At 43.0% G+C, this 18,328-nt stretch overlaps 1 protein-coding gene across 1 annotated transcript in view; it reads right to left on the bottom strand.

Moving 5' to 3' along the window:
- The window catches only part of LOC121854749, a gene marked incomplete at its 3' end in the record, with an annotated part of 94,971 nt that overhangs the window by 29,922 nt on the left and 46,721 nt on the right, over positions 1-18,328 (bottom strand). The window contains 1 exon segment of the mRNA XM_042349488.1: positions 3,683-6,047. Coding sequence (XP_042205422.1) covers positions 3,683-6,028 — 2,346 coding nt within the window.

The raw sequence follows: 18,328 nt of genomic DNA, 5'->3' as shown, positions 1-18,328 counted from the left end.
AGCTCACACATAACAGCACTTTCAACATATTGTGTCACAGCAGAACTTCACAAAAATCCTGTAATATTGGTCCTTGAACATAGTTACTCAAAAATTTATTCAGTTCTTCTGATGCAGTATTTGAAATTAAAAACTTTTTTCGCTGAAATTAATATTGTACATTAACATTAAAAACACCATTTTTTTGTAAATACTGTACCAAAACAGGTACTAAACAATATTAAAATAATCATTTTTTATATAACATTACCATACAGTATTTTGAATATTTAGATTTCTCAGATTCTAAGGATCTAAGCAAACCAGTTCAAAAATAGTGAGGCATCACAATGGTGTATATAAATATCCACATTCCTTTGCAAAAATTTTAAACTAATCAATTGTTATGGTAGTTATTAATTTAGTAACTCTTATGATATGCTGTGACAGAAAATGTAAAATTACTTTGTGTCATGACCTTTCAAGAGAAGCATTTACAGTTCACATCTGCAGATCATCGAGTACAGCACTTCACTGTCCCCTGCTATACCAAAGGGTAGCCGTTGTCATTGATGGTAAGTCTTTCCTAACGAGCAACCATAACAGGCTGACCTCTGGGACTACAGGGGGTCATAACCTATAGGGTAAGGCACCTGCTGGGTCAACTAATGAGGACAACCAAGAGGAAATTACTAATACAATCAGGGACTGCTTCACTGATGGTCAGTAGTCTGACAAGTCAGTAACAAAGGGTCTATAAATATCTTTCAAAATGAAATTTTGATCCTGAAATCCCGTATTATTGTCGAACACAAAACAGAAACAATTATACTGTCACCAAGTTTAAAGGTTGAAAACCCAAGGTCCTAAGACCTCTCTCGACCACTCACTTTTTCATTTCCCACTACAGTTTCACAAGGGGTACCTGGTAAATGCCTTCACTGAGCCTATAAAGGTACAACTGCCCCCTCCCCCATTTACCAAACTGAAGACAGATAGTGCATCACACATTAACCTAGAGCAGTCAGGTTTCTCAACCTAAGAACTACTGGAGACATAACCAAAGATCACCGAATAATCCCCAACCCGGGAAGGATCATCTCTTCCTCTATGGTAGCTTCAAGAATAATTAATCTACCAGGAGGTCCTTTTCCTCTCTGGTTCCTATGAAAGGAATGAAGAACCAATTGAGATGAAGAAACTAAATATTTGACCTCTGGTAAAATTTATAATTTGGAGTTAGTTCATTTTACTACCACACCTCTCTGTTAAGCACTGTAGTGCGGTGTCCTTCGTAACTCAATTATTTTTTAAACTCTGGGCATAAGAGTTCTGAGGCCATTTCTCTAACTGAACTGCCCATGATCAAACAGGGTCACAGGCACCAGGTTCATGTATGGTATTTTATCCTCTTCGCCTCTGGCCAAAGGAAAACCACTGGGAAGGTGAACTGCCACTCTAGCCTTGAAAAAAACCCATGGCCAGTTGGCATTAACCCCTCCAGCTGAAACCTGAGTCCACCAAAGAGAGTTAACATAAGCTTCAAAAAGCTTGCCTTAGTAAAAGCCTAATCAACAAATCTCAATAGAGAGGAGAGCAGTAGTCACGCTAGAGACTTTCTCTGCCGTGAAGTAACTAATGAGCTAGAATCTTGAAAGAAATGGGTAAACATATGAGAGGGATGTCAACACCTCTGTGATATGCCTCATCAGTAGAGTGCAACATCTATGCCAGATCCCTTGAAGGCTTCCTCAATGACCTACTGATGAAAAGAGGATGCAGTAAACTCTCAAAAGAGAACATCCTATGTAGATCAAATTACCACAAGGCGGGAGACCTTATGTTTCCCCAATTGACATTCACAACAGGAGTTATCCTGGAGTCTTGTAATGAGTGCTGCCTAAATATTCACTTCCTGGTCTGAAGGCATATTACAGGGTTGAGATGGCCTGGCTAACCAACACACCAGTTTACACTCTGGCTATGTCAATAAAGAGTGTAACCTGCACTACCAAAATGAAGATAATTAAACACAATACAAAGACCTACAGTACAACTGTATTATAAGTGAGGTGGTTGATCCTGGAATGCTGTGTTTCAGCATGATGCCTGTGTAGTACACTACAATGTAATTGTGTAGTGGCAAAGATTCTCAGCCTTAACTGATAACCTGGGCCTCTCAGATTTATCATAAGGACGACTAGGTTAAACTAAAGATGCATGGTATTTTTAATTTATTACTTAATTGTGGAACTTTGCTCTGAATTAGCTCCATTTACACAAGTCAAGGGACCTGCACCCACTGTTTTCAATCCTAAGATTTGGTGACAGTACAAGAGTCAAGTGAGACGTGCTTAGACTATAAATCTGCATAGTTTTACAAGTATATTGAGGGATCAAGATAACTCACAGACCAACAGTCATCAATAAATAAAACTGCATTGTTATTAAATCTGTCTTATAATAAATATGGAGAATCTTCCAATATCTCTGACAGTAAAGTTGTACATCAACAAACTTAACTAAACTTCTGAATCCTCCCACAGACACACTCACTCAAAGGGTCTACATCTTCCCCACTTATTTATGTACAGTATTTTCCTTCTACTATATAATGCTCTGTATAAATAAAACTAAACACATATCACAGAGAAAGTTACTAAAACATGTGCATCACCTAATAGATACAGAGATGCAAGTTATACAAGGATACAAAATACAGTACACACATTCAGGTTCATTTACTCCCTTTGTTATCTTTAAGTCTCACTACATTGTTCCTCATTATTATATTTTACCTCTACATCACCCTAAAAAAGATTCTGTCGGCTACAAATGTTTTATAAGTTCCTGGAATTTCATAAACTCGTCTTAGTTCCAACCATCATCCATCTGCCTGTGTGCCCATTCATCTCTCTCTCTCTCTCTCTCTCTCTTCTAAATCTAAGAACCCAAAGCTAAAACCATCAGCAGCATCATCATCATCAGCAGCAGCAGCAAGCTAAAAGGTTCATGCAGGAAGGCTTTAGTTAACTTGCCTGCCTAAGACATACTCATGCACTTCTGTCTAATGGGACGAAAGACTTAGTGTGTGGGTAGAGGAAGAGGTGAATGGATAATGTATTGGCTGGCTAATGGTAAGGTAAATATGTGATAATAATTTATGGTGAATATTCTTCTGCTGATGGTAAATGAGATGGTAAATCTGACAGTGTCATAGGAAATTTTACAGATGATTGTGTATCGAGGTGATGAATCATTGGAAGCTTATTTTTGTTGTTGATGTAAAGGTAACTTGATGAGACTAACAGGATAATGGAAACTCTCATGGATGTGAGAATGAGATATGGTACCTCCTGGGAAGGGAAAATAATGGTGACATTAAGCAAGAGGAAGAGGGGTATGACCAAAGAGGGAGAGGGGTATGATCTAAGAGGGAAATGAGTATGATCTATGTGGGGAGGAATATGACCTTACAGTGAAAAGGTATGACCTAAGTGGGAGACGCGCATGACCTAGAAGGGGAGAGGGGTGTCACAATGGTTGGAGAGGGATGACCCTATCAAGGGATGACCTGAGAGGGAAAGTTATGAGGGTATGACCTACGAGACAGAGAAGGGGAGGAGGTGAGGGGCACTAGGGAGACTGGGTTAAACTAGGGGCAATATAGGGTGGCTAGGGAGAGATGGGGAGGAGTCTTTACCTGCAGTCCCACCTCGGTCTCGGCCAATTCTTCAGTCTGAGGGTTGGTGGAAGCTGTGTCATGGTCCCCCTCTGTGGACAGGTCTAGGAGTCCCGGGTCCTCATGACCGGACAGGTCTTCAGTACAGGACCCAGGACCCGGGTTCTCGTCGCCAGACCTGTCGTCAAGGTGACAATCACGCAATGCAGCGACCACTACCTCATTCAGCCTGTCATAGAGTGCACTGCTCTCTGGGAAGGGGTCCTGGGGAGACTCCGGGAGGTTGTCTCCGAGGATCTCCTGGCCACCTGCATCACTGTGCATGCTGTTACTGCTGTGAATGCTGTTGTTACTGCTGTTACTGATGCTATCTGGTGCTGGGTGCTGTTCTTGTGCTGTGTCCTGCTGTGCTTCATAAGACAGGTCGAGGTGGTGGTTGAGGAGACGAGGGGATGCTGAGCTTACCTCATGTGTGGGAGTGCCGAGTTCCTGGTCATTCTCGGCGCTCACGTCTGCTGATGGACCAGTGCGCTGATCTAGTGGTCTCGGCTGCTGGTCTGGACCATTACTCTGCTGCTCTACGTCCTCGTTGTGAAGTTCCGGATTGGCGTTGTGATGCTCCGAGTCATTGTTATGAAGTTCCCCAGGGTTGTTTTGGACTTCAGGGGAGTTGTTATGAAGCTCTGAACCAGATGTATGATGCTCCAAGCTATTGTTAAGGTGATCTGGATCATCATTAAGGAGGTCTGAGCTGGGCGGCGGCGGCAGTGGCGGCTGCTGCTGCTGATCACCACCCTCTGCCAGTGACTGATCTTCACCATACTCAGCAGCCAGACGCAGGCCCACATAACTGTTACCTTGTTGTCGCTTTAGGTGGTACTCCAAGTCGAGAAAATCGTCCCCACGCCCACCTTGTTCTTTGAAGAACTCTTCTAAAACTTTTCTAGTCTCCGACATTTCATAGGAATAATCATACATGTCAGTATCTAAGGTGGTGGGGTTGGGCTGTGTGGTGAGATTCTCTGAGTAGGAGGACGTCAGGGTGGATATGGCTATGACTGGCGGCGCCGGCGACACACTGTCCGCCTCCGAACATGAGTCAGGCCCAGGTAGGTCACTGCTGGGGTCCTCCTGGGGTGTAACATCTCTCTCATCCCCCTGGGGAGCATTGGCCTCACTAGAGGTTGCCGTTAGGGGTTCACACGAGGATTCCCTGGCAGCCTCCTCCTCTGCCAGGACCCGGCGCGGGAAGCCAGGTCGCGGGGGTCGTGGGGGCGGTGCATGGTGTCCCCCCCGGGGGCTATGGGTCCTGGGGGAGGGCCGAGGACCGTACCGCCGGGGGGATCCTTCATACTCAGCGATGGGCACATTACCAATCTTGGTGACCTTGTGTGTGGTAGATTCTTGAGTGGAGTCAGAATCAGAAGGCGAAGTTGATCGTTCATAAGCGGCCAGGTAGCCGTGGTCACCGTGCTCGGCGGGGTCCACTGGGAGCTCAGCCGTGGGTGAGGAAGGGGTGCCCGGTCGGTCATCGAGTGCCCGCACAGTCAGGCCACGGGCCACCCACTCCCCGATGTCATCAAATACCACTTCGGACGACCCCGTGAGCCGCGTCTCGTACACAAGCGGGGACTCTCGGACTGAGCAGCCATGATTCCGCTCTTCACTGTCCCCAGGAGATTCCGGCCAGTTCTGCTCCTGCTGCTGCCGCTCCTGCTGGTACTGCTGGTGCTGTGGCTGCTGCCCTCTCCGCCGCTGCGACTCATCATGTCTACGGCGTGCAGGCCGTGACCTGCTATGACTAAACACCTCCCGGCCGCCGGCGATCTCGATGCGTGAGTCTCTGAGACGGAAGTGTTCCCGGCGCTGCGGTTGGTGCCGGGTGGTGGTGGTGGTGGTGGTGGGGGGAGGCTGTGGTGCCTCCTCGTATGACGAGTCTAACACTGACGACCTCATGTACCTGTCCTCATAGTCGTCATAAGCACTAACAACTGACACGTCCATGTCCATGTCTACATCCTCAGCACTGCGCTCCATCTTGGACTCTGAGTGTGAGTCTGACCTGGAGCCCGGCGTGGAGCCTGAACGGGAGCCCGACCCACTGTCCACGGACATACGCCCGCTACTGCCGCTGTCACGACTTAACTTAGAGTTGTCGTAGAGCCTGGGCAGATCACCAGTAGTGTGCAGGGGTTCGTAGTTATCGTTGTCGTCAGAGTCGAGGACACAGTTGAGGTTGAGGTCGGAGCGGCGGGCGTCAGTGGGCGTGGTGGTGGGTGTGTTGGTGGCGGAGCGAGGCCGGCACTTGGGGAACAGACGGCTGATCTCCGAGTCCGACCCCTCCACGGCCTCCAGCGGCTCCCCCATGACGCACCTCCTCACCAATCTGCAACACCACGCCATGTTAGTACACCGCCAGGCACCACCATCATACTACCACACACACACAATACCAGTACCACACATAATCATCTACAACACTACCACACAACGTCACACCACACACAAACAAACACACACAATACCAGTACCACACATAATCATCTACAACACTACCACACAACGTCACACCACACACAAACACACACAATACCAGTACCACACAATCATCTACAACACTACCACACAACGTCACACCACACACAAACACACATACACAATACCAGTACCACATCATCATCTACAACACTACCACACAACGCTATACCACACATATACATACACACATTCTCACCCCCACCACACAACACTCCACAACTAATATTCCTGGTCGACCACCACCAACTCTACCACACACTAACCACACCAATACCCTCACAAAACATCACTGTCATGCCTATACTCCACAACACCACTACAAAATAACCACACTTACACTTAAATCTACTTATTACTAGGACATTAATGACTACCACACACACACACACACTATCAACACCACAACAACCACAGTCACCACTACCACATACTACGAAATACATTACTAAATACACACACCTTACCACAACTACTGTATTATGACGTCATTCTTACTACTAAACCCTTTGAGGACGATGGCTTAGCCCTTTGAAGACGATGATTTAACCCCTTGACGGCTTAACCCTTTGAGGACGATGGCTTAGCCCTTTTAACTACGGCAGTTTAACACTGAGGTTGATGATTTAATCCTTAAAGGACGATGGTTTATCAGTTTGAGGACGATGGCTTTAACCCCTTGACGAGGATGGCTTAACCCTTTGAGGACGATGGCTTAGCCCTTTTAACTACGGCAGTTTAACACTGAGGTTGATGATTTAATCCTTAAAGGACGATGGTTTATCAGTTTGAGGACGATGGCTTAGCCCTTTGAAGACGATGGTTTAACCCCTTGACGAGGATGGCTTAACCCTTTGAGGACGATGGCTTAGCCCTTTTAACTACGGCAGTTTAACACTGAGGTTGATGATTTAATCCTTAAAGGACGATGGTTTATCAGTTTGAGGACGATGGCTTAGCCCTTTGAAGACGATGGTTTAACCCCTTGACGAGGATGGCTTAACCCTTTGAGGACGATGGCTTAGCCCTTTGAAGACGATGATTTAACCCCTTGACGAGGATGGCTTAACCCTTTGATGGCGACGGATTAGCCCTTTGACGAGGATGGCTTAACACTTTGAAGACGATGGCCTAACCCTTTGATGAGGACGATGGTTTAACCTTTTGAGCACGATGGCTTAGCCCTTTGATGAGGATGACTTAACCCTTTGATGAGGATGGCTTAACCCTTTGATGAGGATGGCTTAACCCTTTGATGAGGATGGCTTAAACCTTTGACGACGATGACTTAACCCTTTGACGACGATGGCTTAACCATTTGAGGACGATGGCTTAACACTTTGACGTCGATGGCTTAACCTTTTGATGAGGGTGGCTTAAACCTTTGACGACGATGACTTAACACTTTGACGACGATGGCTTAACACTTTGACGACGATGGCTTAACACTTTGACGTCGATGGCTTAACACTTTGACGTCGATGGCTTAACACTTTGACGTCGATGGCTTAACCCTTTGATGGCGACGGATTAGCCCTTTGACGAGGATGGCTTAACACTTTGAAGACGATGGCCTAACCCTTTGATGAGGACGATGGTTTAACCTTTTGAGCACGATGGCTTAGCCCTTTGATGAGGATGACTTAACCCTTTGACGATGATGACTTAACCCTTTGATGAGGATGGCTTAACCCTTTGATGAGGATGGCTTAACCCTTTGATGAGGATGGCTTAAACCTTTGACGACGATGACTTAACCCTTTGACGACGATGGCTAAACCATTTGAGGACGATGGCTTAACACTTTGACGTCGATGGCTTAACCCTTTGATGAGGATGGCTTAACCTTTTGATGAGGGTGGCTTAAACCTTTGACGACGATGACTTAACCATTTGACGACGATGGCTTAACCATTTGAGGACGATGACTTAACCTTTGGATGAGGGTGGCTTAAACCTTTGACGACGATGACTTAACACTTTGACGACGATGGCTTAACACTTTGACGACGATGGCTTAAACACTTTGACGTCGATGGCTACCACTTTGACGTCGATGGCTTAACCTTTACGCTTCGATGGCTTAACCCTTTGGACGTCGATGGTTGAACTTTTGACGTCGATGGCTTAACCCTTGACGTCGATGGCTTAACCTCGACGTCGATGGCTTAACCCTTTGACGTCGATGGCTTAACCCTTTGATCGTCGATGGTTTGAATCCCTTGACGTCGATGGCTGAACTGACGTCGATGTTTAACCCTTGACGACGATGGCTTAAACACTTTGGACGTCGATGACTTAACACTTTGACGACGATGGCTTTCAATACTTTGACGACGATGGTTGAACACTTTACGCTTCATGGCTTAACACTTTGACGTCGATTATTTAACACTTTGACGTCGATGGCTTAACCTTGACGTCGATGGCTAATTTTGATGCTCGATGGTTTAACCTTGACGTCGATGGCTTAACCCTTTTGGATGTCGATGACTTAACCCTTTGACGACGATGGCTTAACACATTGACGACGATGGCTTAACACTTTGACGTTGAAGGCTTAACCCTTTGACGACGATGGCTTAACCCTTTGACGACGATGGCTTAACCATTTGAGGACGATGGCTTAACCTTTTGATGAGGGTGGCTTAAACCTTTGACGACGATGACTTAACCCTTTGAGGACGATGGCTTAACACTTTGACGTCGATGGCTTAACACTTTGACGTCGATGGCTTAACACTTTGACGTCGATGGCTTAAACCTTTGACGTCGATGGCTTAGCATTTTGAGGACGATGGTTTAGAAACTTTTGTCCTAATAGAATTTTAAGGGGAATTTACTTATGCCTATATTGCCTAATTAAATGACATGATTTAGTGAGTATAGAAACGGGTTAAGTTTATGACATGATTTAGTGGGTATAGAAACAGGTTAAGTTGATGACATGATTTAGTGAGTATAGAAACAGGTTAAGTTGATGACATGATTTAGTGAGTATAGAAACAGGTTAAGTTTATGACATGATTTAGTGAGTATAGAAACGGGTTAAGCTATGACATGATTTATATATAGGAAACAGTTGGAAAGCTATGACATATGATTTAGTATATAGAAAACAGGTTAAGTTTATGACATGATTTAGTGAGTATAGAAAGAAAAGGTTACATTACAGATTTAGTGAGTAGAAACAGGTTAAGTTTATGGACATGATTTAGTGAGTATAGGTTATGTTGTTGATGACATGATTTAGTGAGTACAGAAACCAAGGTGTTTATACATGATTTAGTGGGTATAGAAACGGAAGGTTTGCGACATGATTTAGTGAGTATAGAAACGTAAGTTAAGTTTATGACATGATTTAGTGAGTATAGAAACGGGGTTGCTTATGACATGATTTAGTGAGTATAGAAACAGGTTAAGTTTATGACATGATTTAGTGAGTATAGAAACAGGTTAAGTTTATATTAAGATTTAGTGAGTATAGAAACGAAGTTTTGCTTTTATGAGCATGATTTAGTGAGTATAGGAAACGGGAAGTAAGTTTTATATATGATTTAGTAAGTAGAAAACGGGGTTAAGTTTATGACATGATTATGTATATAGAAACGGGTTAAGTTACACATGATTTAGTGAGTATAGAAACGGGTTAAGTTTATGACATGATTTAGTGAGTATAGAAACAGGTTAAGTTTATGACATGATTTAGTGGGTATTGAAACAGGTTAAGTTGATGACATGATTTAGTGAGTATAGAAACAGGTTAAGTTTATGACATGATTTAGTGAGTATAGAAACAGGTTAAGTTTATGACATGATTTAGTGAGTATAGAAACAGGTTAAGTTTATGACATGATTTAGTGAGTATAGAAACAGGTTAAGTTGATGACATGATTTAGTGAGTATAGAAACAGGTTAAGTTTATGACATGATTTAGTGAGTATAGAAACAGGTTAAGTTGATGACATGATTTAGTGAGTATAGAAACAGGTTAAGTTTATGACACATTAAGTTTGAGATACATGTCTCTCATCTCATGGCTCGTGTGTGTGTGTGTGTGTGTATTTCATAAAAGTTTTTTAATATATTTCATTGTTTCAGAGACAATCAAGACCTCAGACTTACGATCAAATATACCATTAAGAAATGATATCTGGTGAAGATGTTTGACCAAAAGTGATATAAATGGGAAGCTTTCAGCCCACTACTCAACAAAAAATAATAATAATAATAATAATAATAATAATAATAATAATAATAATAATAATAACAACAACTTGCACCTGAAACACCTGAGCACCAATAAACCACCTGTAGTGCAATTTGTTTTCGTCATCCCTACACACCAAGTTTCCAAAACCGTCTTTATCATTATATTTCGTTTCTTGAAGTGTGTTGCCCCCCCCCCCTCCCCCTTCACTAACTGCAAGTTATCCAATTTATTAGTTTAACAATCTCATATTTAACCGAATTACTCTGACCTAATATAACCTTACCAATTGTACGTCAAGGGCTCGATAGGCACACAAACACTTTTCCCAGGAATTTATAAACCCTGACTCAGTTAACAATGAAACAAATAAATAAATAGTGAAAAACCTGACTAGTTTGTCCTTGTAGAAACCTAACTTGACCGTCTCGTGTGCACAACTAACGGTTCCACACCTCACCTCACCTCACTCCAACAAAAGCAGTTATTTTCCACACTAATAAAAATGTATCTATATATTTACAAATGATTCTCTAAATTAAATCAAATTTATAACAGTTCTTTTAAAATTACAATGCTGAAAATTCAACATAAGAAATTCAACGCTTATTATACTGTGAAATTAACACATCAAAGAAAATGGGAAGTAGCCACAGAAGCTAAGACTAACCCAGCTCATTCTAACCTCGTATTGTGGCTTAACTTATTATAAACTAACCTAGCTCATTCTAACCTCGTATTGTGGCTTAACTTATTATAAACTAACATAGCTCATTCTAACCTCGTATTGTGGCTTAACTTATTATAAACTAACCTAGCTCATTCTAACCTCGTATTGTGGCTTAACTTATTATAAACTAACATAGCTCATTCTAACCTCGTATTGTGGCTTAACTTATTATAAAACCAAACCAGCCCAGGCCTCTAACCTAGCATTGTGCCTAGAATCTATTATAAACCAACTCAGCTCATTCTAACCCAGTATTGTGGCTTAACTTATTATGCAAAACTTAACCCAGCCTTATTCTAACCCAGTATTGTGGCTTAACTTATTATAAATCCAACCCAGCCTGCCCTGGAACCCTGTGTCAGGCTTAACTTATTATAAACTAACCCAGCCTGCCTTAACCAGTATTGTACTAACTTGATGGCAAAACCCAACCCAGCTCATTCTTAACCTCGTATTGTGGCTTAACTTATTATAAACCAACCACAGCTCATTCTCCTAACCTAGTATTGTGGCTTAACTTATTAGAGTAAACTAACCCAGCCCATTCTAACCTCAGTATTGGTGGCTAAACTTATTACAAACCAACTCCAGCTCATTCAAACCTAGTATTATTTGTCTGCTATAAACTAACCCAGCTCATTTGAACCTCGTATTGTAGGCTTAATCCATGGCAAACCAACCCAGCTCATTCTAACCTAGTATTGTGGCTTAACTTATTATAAACTAACCCAGCTCATTCTAACCTAGTATTGTGGCTTAACTTATTATAAACTAACCCAGCCCATTCTAACCTCGTATTGTGGCTTAACTTATTATAAACTAACCCAGCTCATTCTAACCTCGTATTGTGGCTTAACTTATTATAAACTAACCCAGCTCATTCTAACCTAGTATTGTGGCTTAACTTATTATAAACTAACCCAGCCCATTCTAACCTCGTATTGTGGCTTAACTTATTATAAACTAACCCAGCTCATTCTAACCTCGTATTGTGGCTTAACTTATTATAAACTAACCCAGCCCATTCTAACCTAGTATTGTGGCTTAACTTATTATAAACTAACCCAGCTCATTCTAACCTCGTATTGTGGCTTAAGTTATTATAAACTAACCCAGCCCATTCTAACCTCGTATTGTGGCTTAACTTATTATAAACTAACCCAGCTCATTCTAACCTCGTATTGTGGCTTAACTTATTATAAACTAACCTAGCTCATTCTAACCTCGTATTGTGGCTTAACTTATTATAAACTAACCCAGCTCATTCTAGCCTCGTATTGTGGCTTAACTTATTATAAACTAACATATTAACTTTGACAACCTCATTACAACATAACTAATTACTTTGTCAATATTATTTAAAACTAATAAATAAACATATCGTAATCTATCCGTGTGAACGTTAATCCTTTTATGTTTTTACTTATATAAATTAATTTCTAGCGGTCTTTTAATAGTACTCTACCGTAAGTTATTTGAGTACTAATACGTAATTTATTTGAGTACTAATAAGTAATTTATTTGAGTACTAATACGTAATTTATTTGAGTACTAATACGTAATTTATTTGAGTACTAATACGTAATTTATTTGAGTACTATTACGTAATTTATTTGAGTACTAATAAGTAATTTATTTGAGTACTAATACGTAATTTATTTGAGTACTAATAAGTAATTTATTTGAGTACTAATACGTAATTTATTTGAGTACTAATACGTAATTTATTTGAGTACTAATAAGTAATTTATTTGAGTACTAATACGTAATTTATTTGAGCACTGATACGCAATTTATTTGAGTACTAATACGTAATTTAATTGAGTACTAATAAGTAATTCATTTTATCATCACTATACAAACACATACATTAATACATTAGACCACAATTACCATAAATCATACACCTCTCTATCATCATCTAACTTCATACACTGATGCATTATTATACTCCCAAATTATACACATTTTGTCTTATATAATTTACGTTATCGGTTACAATACGTTATGTCGAGTCTCGGTAACGTATTATGTAGTCTGTATATTTTATTTTCATTTTTGATGGTATGGTTAGGTTAGGTTAGGTCAGGTTAGGTTAGGTCAGGTTAGGTTAGGTTAGGTTAGGTCAGGTTAGGTTAGGTCAGGTCAGGTCAGGTCAGGTTAGGTCAGGTCAGGTCAGGTCAGGTCAGGTCAGGTCAGGTCAGGTTAGGTTTAGGTTAGGTGCCTCTTGTAACACTCAATACACTTTATTCTTCACCCTTCGCTTGTCGTGTCGATGATAACGTCACGGCATCGATCAGTTAATACAACACATACGTCGGTGGTGACGTCACTGGACTGTTACTATCGACCAGTTGATGGACCAGGTATGTCGGTGATGACGTCATACACAGCTGTTTCCACGCCATCGATCAGCTGATGGACCAGGTATGTCGGTGATGACGTCATACACAGCTGTTTCCACGCCATCGATCAGCTGATGGACCAGGTATGTCGGTGATGACGTCATACACAGGTGTTTCCACGCCATCGATCAGCTGATGGACCAGGTATGTCGGTGATGACGTCATACACAGCTGTTTCCACGCCATCGATCAGCTGATGGACCCGGTATGTCGGTGATGACGTCATACACAGGTGTTTCCAAGCCATCGATCAGCTGATGGACCCGGTATGTCGGTGATGACGTCATACACAGGTGTTTCCAAGCCATCGATCAGCTGATGGACCCGGTATGTCGGTGATGACGTCATACACAGGTGTTTCCACGCCATCGATCAGCTGATGGACCACCTGGGCTAGAGAGGTTCAAGGTATTTCTGTACAGGGTCTCATTTTCGATTTGTCTTGCGCAGGTTACATCGTGACGTCATCAGTGGCCGCAGCAGCTGGAATAAGCCGTAATTCTAGTCCTTTCTCAACCAATCCCTGGCCCGACAAGTGTCCACCTTATTCACCAACTTTTGTAGATGCAGTCAGGTGGAGCCAAGGAATATTTCAGTGAAGATAATAATGGATACGATGAAAAACGAGAACATTAATTTGGTAACTATATATATAATGTATACATCGCCCCTGCGCAGTGTACACCGTACGCCTGGCAGCGAGGTGGGTGACGGAGCGCCAAGGTGTCTGGCCGACAATGATCGGCCGACACTAACAGTGGTTTTGGCTTTTCTTAATTACACTTTAATTATAACATCGTCAGGATGGAATAAGTGTATCAAGAACAGCTGTTAACACTGTCACACCTGTACTGTATCACACAAGACCTTGGGATAAAGTTTACAGTAATATAAATGCCGAAACACCTGACTTAATAAATCCTGGACACGACAAGGCCACAGGTGTAAGTTATGATGACGGTGGTCCTCCCCCGGAGTCTACCTACACACTTACACCGTGGTCACATAGCGTCAAGGACAACCATACTGACGGACTTGGATCAACACAAATAAAAAATAGTTTAATCTGATGAGTAAACAATCTAACATAACCTAACCTAATCCCTCAAGGTGCCGTTAGGGTATAAACAGTTCAGTTGGCCTGAGTGTTTTGGTTGGTTAGCTCACAGTCAGCTGGCGTGTACAATTTCACTCCGACACAGCATAAGTTATGGTCACTCAAGCCAGAAGTCGAGGGTACGTGCCCGGGTCACCCAGTTATAAGCGTGCACCTGACTCTACAGTTGAGGAAATGATGGCAGTCAAGTGCAGTGCCGGGCTTAAGTCTACAGTGCGTAATATCCGTACAAGCCTTTAAAGCTAGTCCTACAAGCCTTAAGCCTTTAAGCGTTTTAAATTAGTCCTACAAGCCTTAAGCCTTTTAAATTGGTCCTACAAGCCTTAAGCCTTTTAAATTGGTCCTACAAGCCTTAAGCCTTTTAAATTGGTCCTACAAGCATTTTAAAACTAATCCTAGAAGCCTTATAAACCAGATCTACAAGCCTTAAGCCATTAAAACTAGTCATGTAAGCCATAAAGCCTTTAAAATCTGCCAGACTCCTCGCTAATGGGAAAAAACAAACACAATTTAAGCCTTTTTTCCCACCTGATTCAGATTTCCGATTCTCAAATATTCACACATTAATAATTTTTCTCTACAACATCCAGCAAGGAGGAAAAATTCTAACATACGAACCATTGAGAATATTGACCTCTTATGTATCCAGTAAGAATATCTGAGAATCTTGACCATTCATACATAACATATCCAATACAGGGAAAAAATAGTATACAAAATTGTAAGAATTATTTGCTATTTTTGTTTTATTTCCAGTATGGAGAAAAATAGCAAGTTCCTATAAAATATATCCAATACTGGGAAAAAAATACCATAGACACCGTTAAAAACAATTGCTATTTCTAGTAAAGGGAAAAAAATATAGTGTTCTTATACAATACATCCAATACTAGGAAAAAAATAGCAGACACCTTTAAAAATCATTGCCATTTCTAGTAAAGAGGAAAAAAATAGTATGTTCCTGTATACAATATATCCAATAGGCCTAGTAGGGAAAAAATAAGACACCTTTAAGAATTATGACTAGTTTGTGTAGTATTTCCAGTACCGGGAGAAGGAAAAAATTAACGTATGAATCCTTGAAAATTCTGGTCCAGATATTTACAGGTAAAATCGATGAGGTTGTGGCGTGACACCTGGCTCTCGGAGGACCGAAACACACACACACACACACACACACACACACACACACACACACACACACACCTGATCACTCTTCTCCCTCCTTCCTTACCTACCTGCTGTGTTTCACTCCACCTGGCACTACCTGATGATTAAACACCTTGACGTTACCTAGGGGTTGGGTTGGGTTGGGTTAGGTTGGGCTGGGTTGGGGCTGGGTTGGGTTGGGTTAGGTTGGGCTGCGATAGGTCAGATCAGATCAGGTCGGGTGGTCGGAATCAGGTTGGGTCAGGTCGGGTTGGGTTGGGTTGGGTTGGGTTGGGTTAGGTTGGGTTGGGTTGGGTTGGGTCAGGTCGGGTCAGGTCAGATCAGGTTAGGTTAGGTTAGATTTGGGTCAGGTTGGGTTGGGTCAGGTCGGGTTGGGTTGGGTTGGTCGGGTCGGGTTGGGTTAGGTTGGGTTGGGTTAGGTTAGGTCGTTTAATCATCAGATGAAAAATAACCTCAGGGGTGACTAATCTTCAGGTAATTCGAGATAACTTCCAGTTTAACTTTAGGTACAAGAACAAATATAATCTAAAAAAAATATCCAATAAATTTTCTCCTTGAACTTATAAAAACTGCCGTAAAATATCCTTAAAAGTTCGTAAGTCAAATTTTATCCCAAACTGGAGGAGATATTATGAGATCAACCATAACTCCCAAGTGTGTTCCTGCGATAAATTATTCCACTTCCTAATAGAGTATTAGAACATACCTCACTGTCTTCACCCAACCAGCTGACCTCTCTCTCTCTCTCTCTCTCTCTCTTGAATAACTGTGGGTGGGGGGGGATTGGAGGGAGTAGAGGGTTGGAGGAATGAGGAGTTGGGGTGATGGAGGATGGAGGGTTGAAAGCACCACCCACTCCTAACCTTCCCTCACCACCACCATCACTTCCCCTCCTCACCACCACCACTCGCTCGCCCCCCATCCCACCACCACCTCCCCTCCTCACCACCACTTCCCTCCTCACCACCACCTCCCCTCCCCTCACTACCCACCACCCCTCCTCCCACCACCCTACCCCCTCCTCCCACCACCACCTCCCCACCACCCACCCCCCTCCTCACCACCCTTCCCTCCTCACCCACCACCCCTCCCTCCCACCACCCCTCCTCCCACCACCACTTCCCCTCCCTCCCACCCCCACCCCTCTCCTCCCAACCACCCCCTCCTCACCACCACCCCTCCCACCACCACCTCCTCCCCACCACCACTTCCCTCACTCCACCACCACCACCCTCTCTTCCACCACCACCACCCCCCCACTCGCCCCCCCATCCTCACCCACCTCACCACCACCCCCTCCTCACCACCCCCTCCTGCCACCACCTCACCACCCTCCCCCTCCACCACCAGCCACCACACTACACAAAACATTAAGCACAGCTCCTCTGAACTTGGGCCGTAAACAGACACACAAGTATCTAATTGCCGGCAGTTAAATACACAAACTCAAGATAAAAGTTTAGCCTTTAAAAAAAATTGGCCGGAGTTTACGAGGCACCGGGAGATACCATTATGGGCGTAGTAGTTAATGATAGTGTTATGGGCGTAGTAGTTAATGATAGTGTTATGGGCGTAAGTCACTGTGCGTATGTTACCTGGATTTAAACCACCTGGGGATTACACACACACACACACACACACACACACACACACACACACACACACACATCTAATCGTAAGGTGAAATAAATTGGTGTATGTAATTTTATGTATGGCTTACTAATATATGTCTCCTGTTTACGTGTGAGAGAGAGAGAGAGAGAGAGAGAGAGAGAGAGAGAGAGAGAGAGAGAGAGAGAGAGAGCCTTAATGGCGTCGAAATTGAAACAAGACTCTACCCTGTGTTCTCTCGTCCATTCTTACGGGGAAAAGTATCGTACCGTACTTACCTCTGCAAGTACAGTATTACGGACCCACCAATAAGCTCTTTAACCCACCCAGGGGCCTTATTATGGTATTTAAATCTCTCGCCAAAAAACAACAAGGCAACACTTATATTAAACTCCGGGTACTCTAGCAATGACTAAAGCAATTAACCTTATTATAATAGTAGTCGTAGAAATAGTACAGTAGTAGTAGTAGTAGTAGTAGTAATAGCACTTCAAACACATCTAACGAAGCCCGCGTGGACGTCAGCGCTCGAGGATTCTGGACGCGGGGACAGCGAGCTTTCTTCGACATCAGGATTTTTGATCCCATGGCCGCATGTCACCGTAACCTAGCTCTCGATGCTGCACATAGGAGGAACGAGAACGACAAGAGAAGGGCATATGGGGAGAGAATTCAAAACGTTGATCAAGGCAGCTTCACTCCTCTAGTGTTCACAACCTCTGGTGGGATGGGACCAAGTGCAAGATGTTTTACGCCAGACTCGCGGAGGTGATCTCCGAACAGAAGCAGCAGCCCAGAAGTTATGTTACAGCCTGGATGAGATGTCGACTGTCTTTCTCTCTCCTTAGGTCGGCTTTACTTTGCCTCAGGGGAACGAGAGCTTCTGCCC

Source organism: Homarus americanus, unplaced genomic scaffold (assembly GCF_018991925.1).
Source record: "Homarus americanus isolate GMGI-L3 unplaced genomic scaffold, GMGI_Hamer_2.0 scaffold53233, whole genome shotgun sequence".
Lineage (NCBI taxonomy): Eukaryota > Metazoa > Arthropoda > Malacostraca > Decapoda > Nephropidae > Homarus > Homarus americanus.
The sequence above is the reverse complement of the archived record's forward strand: the minus strand, read 5'-3'. Positions and strand labels throughout refer to the sequence as shown.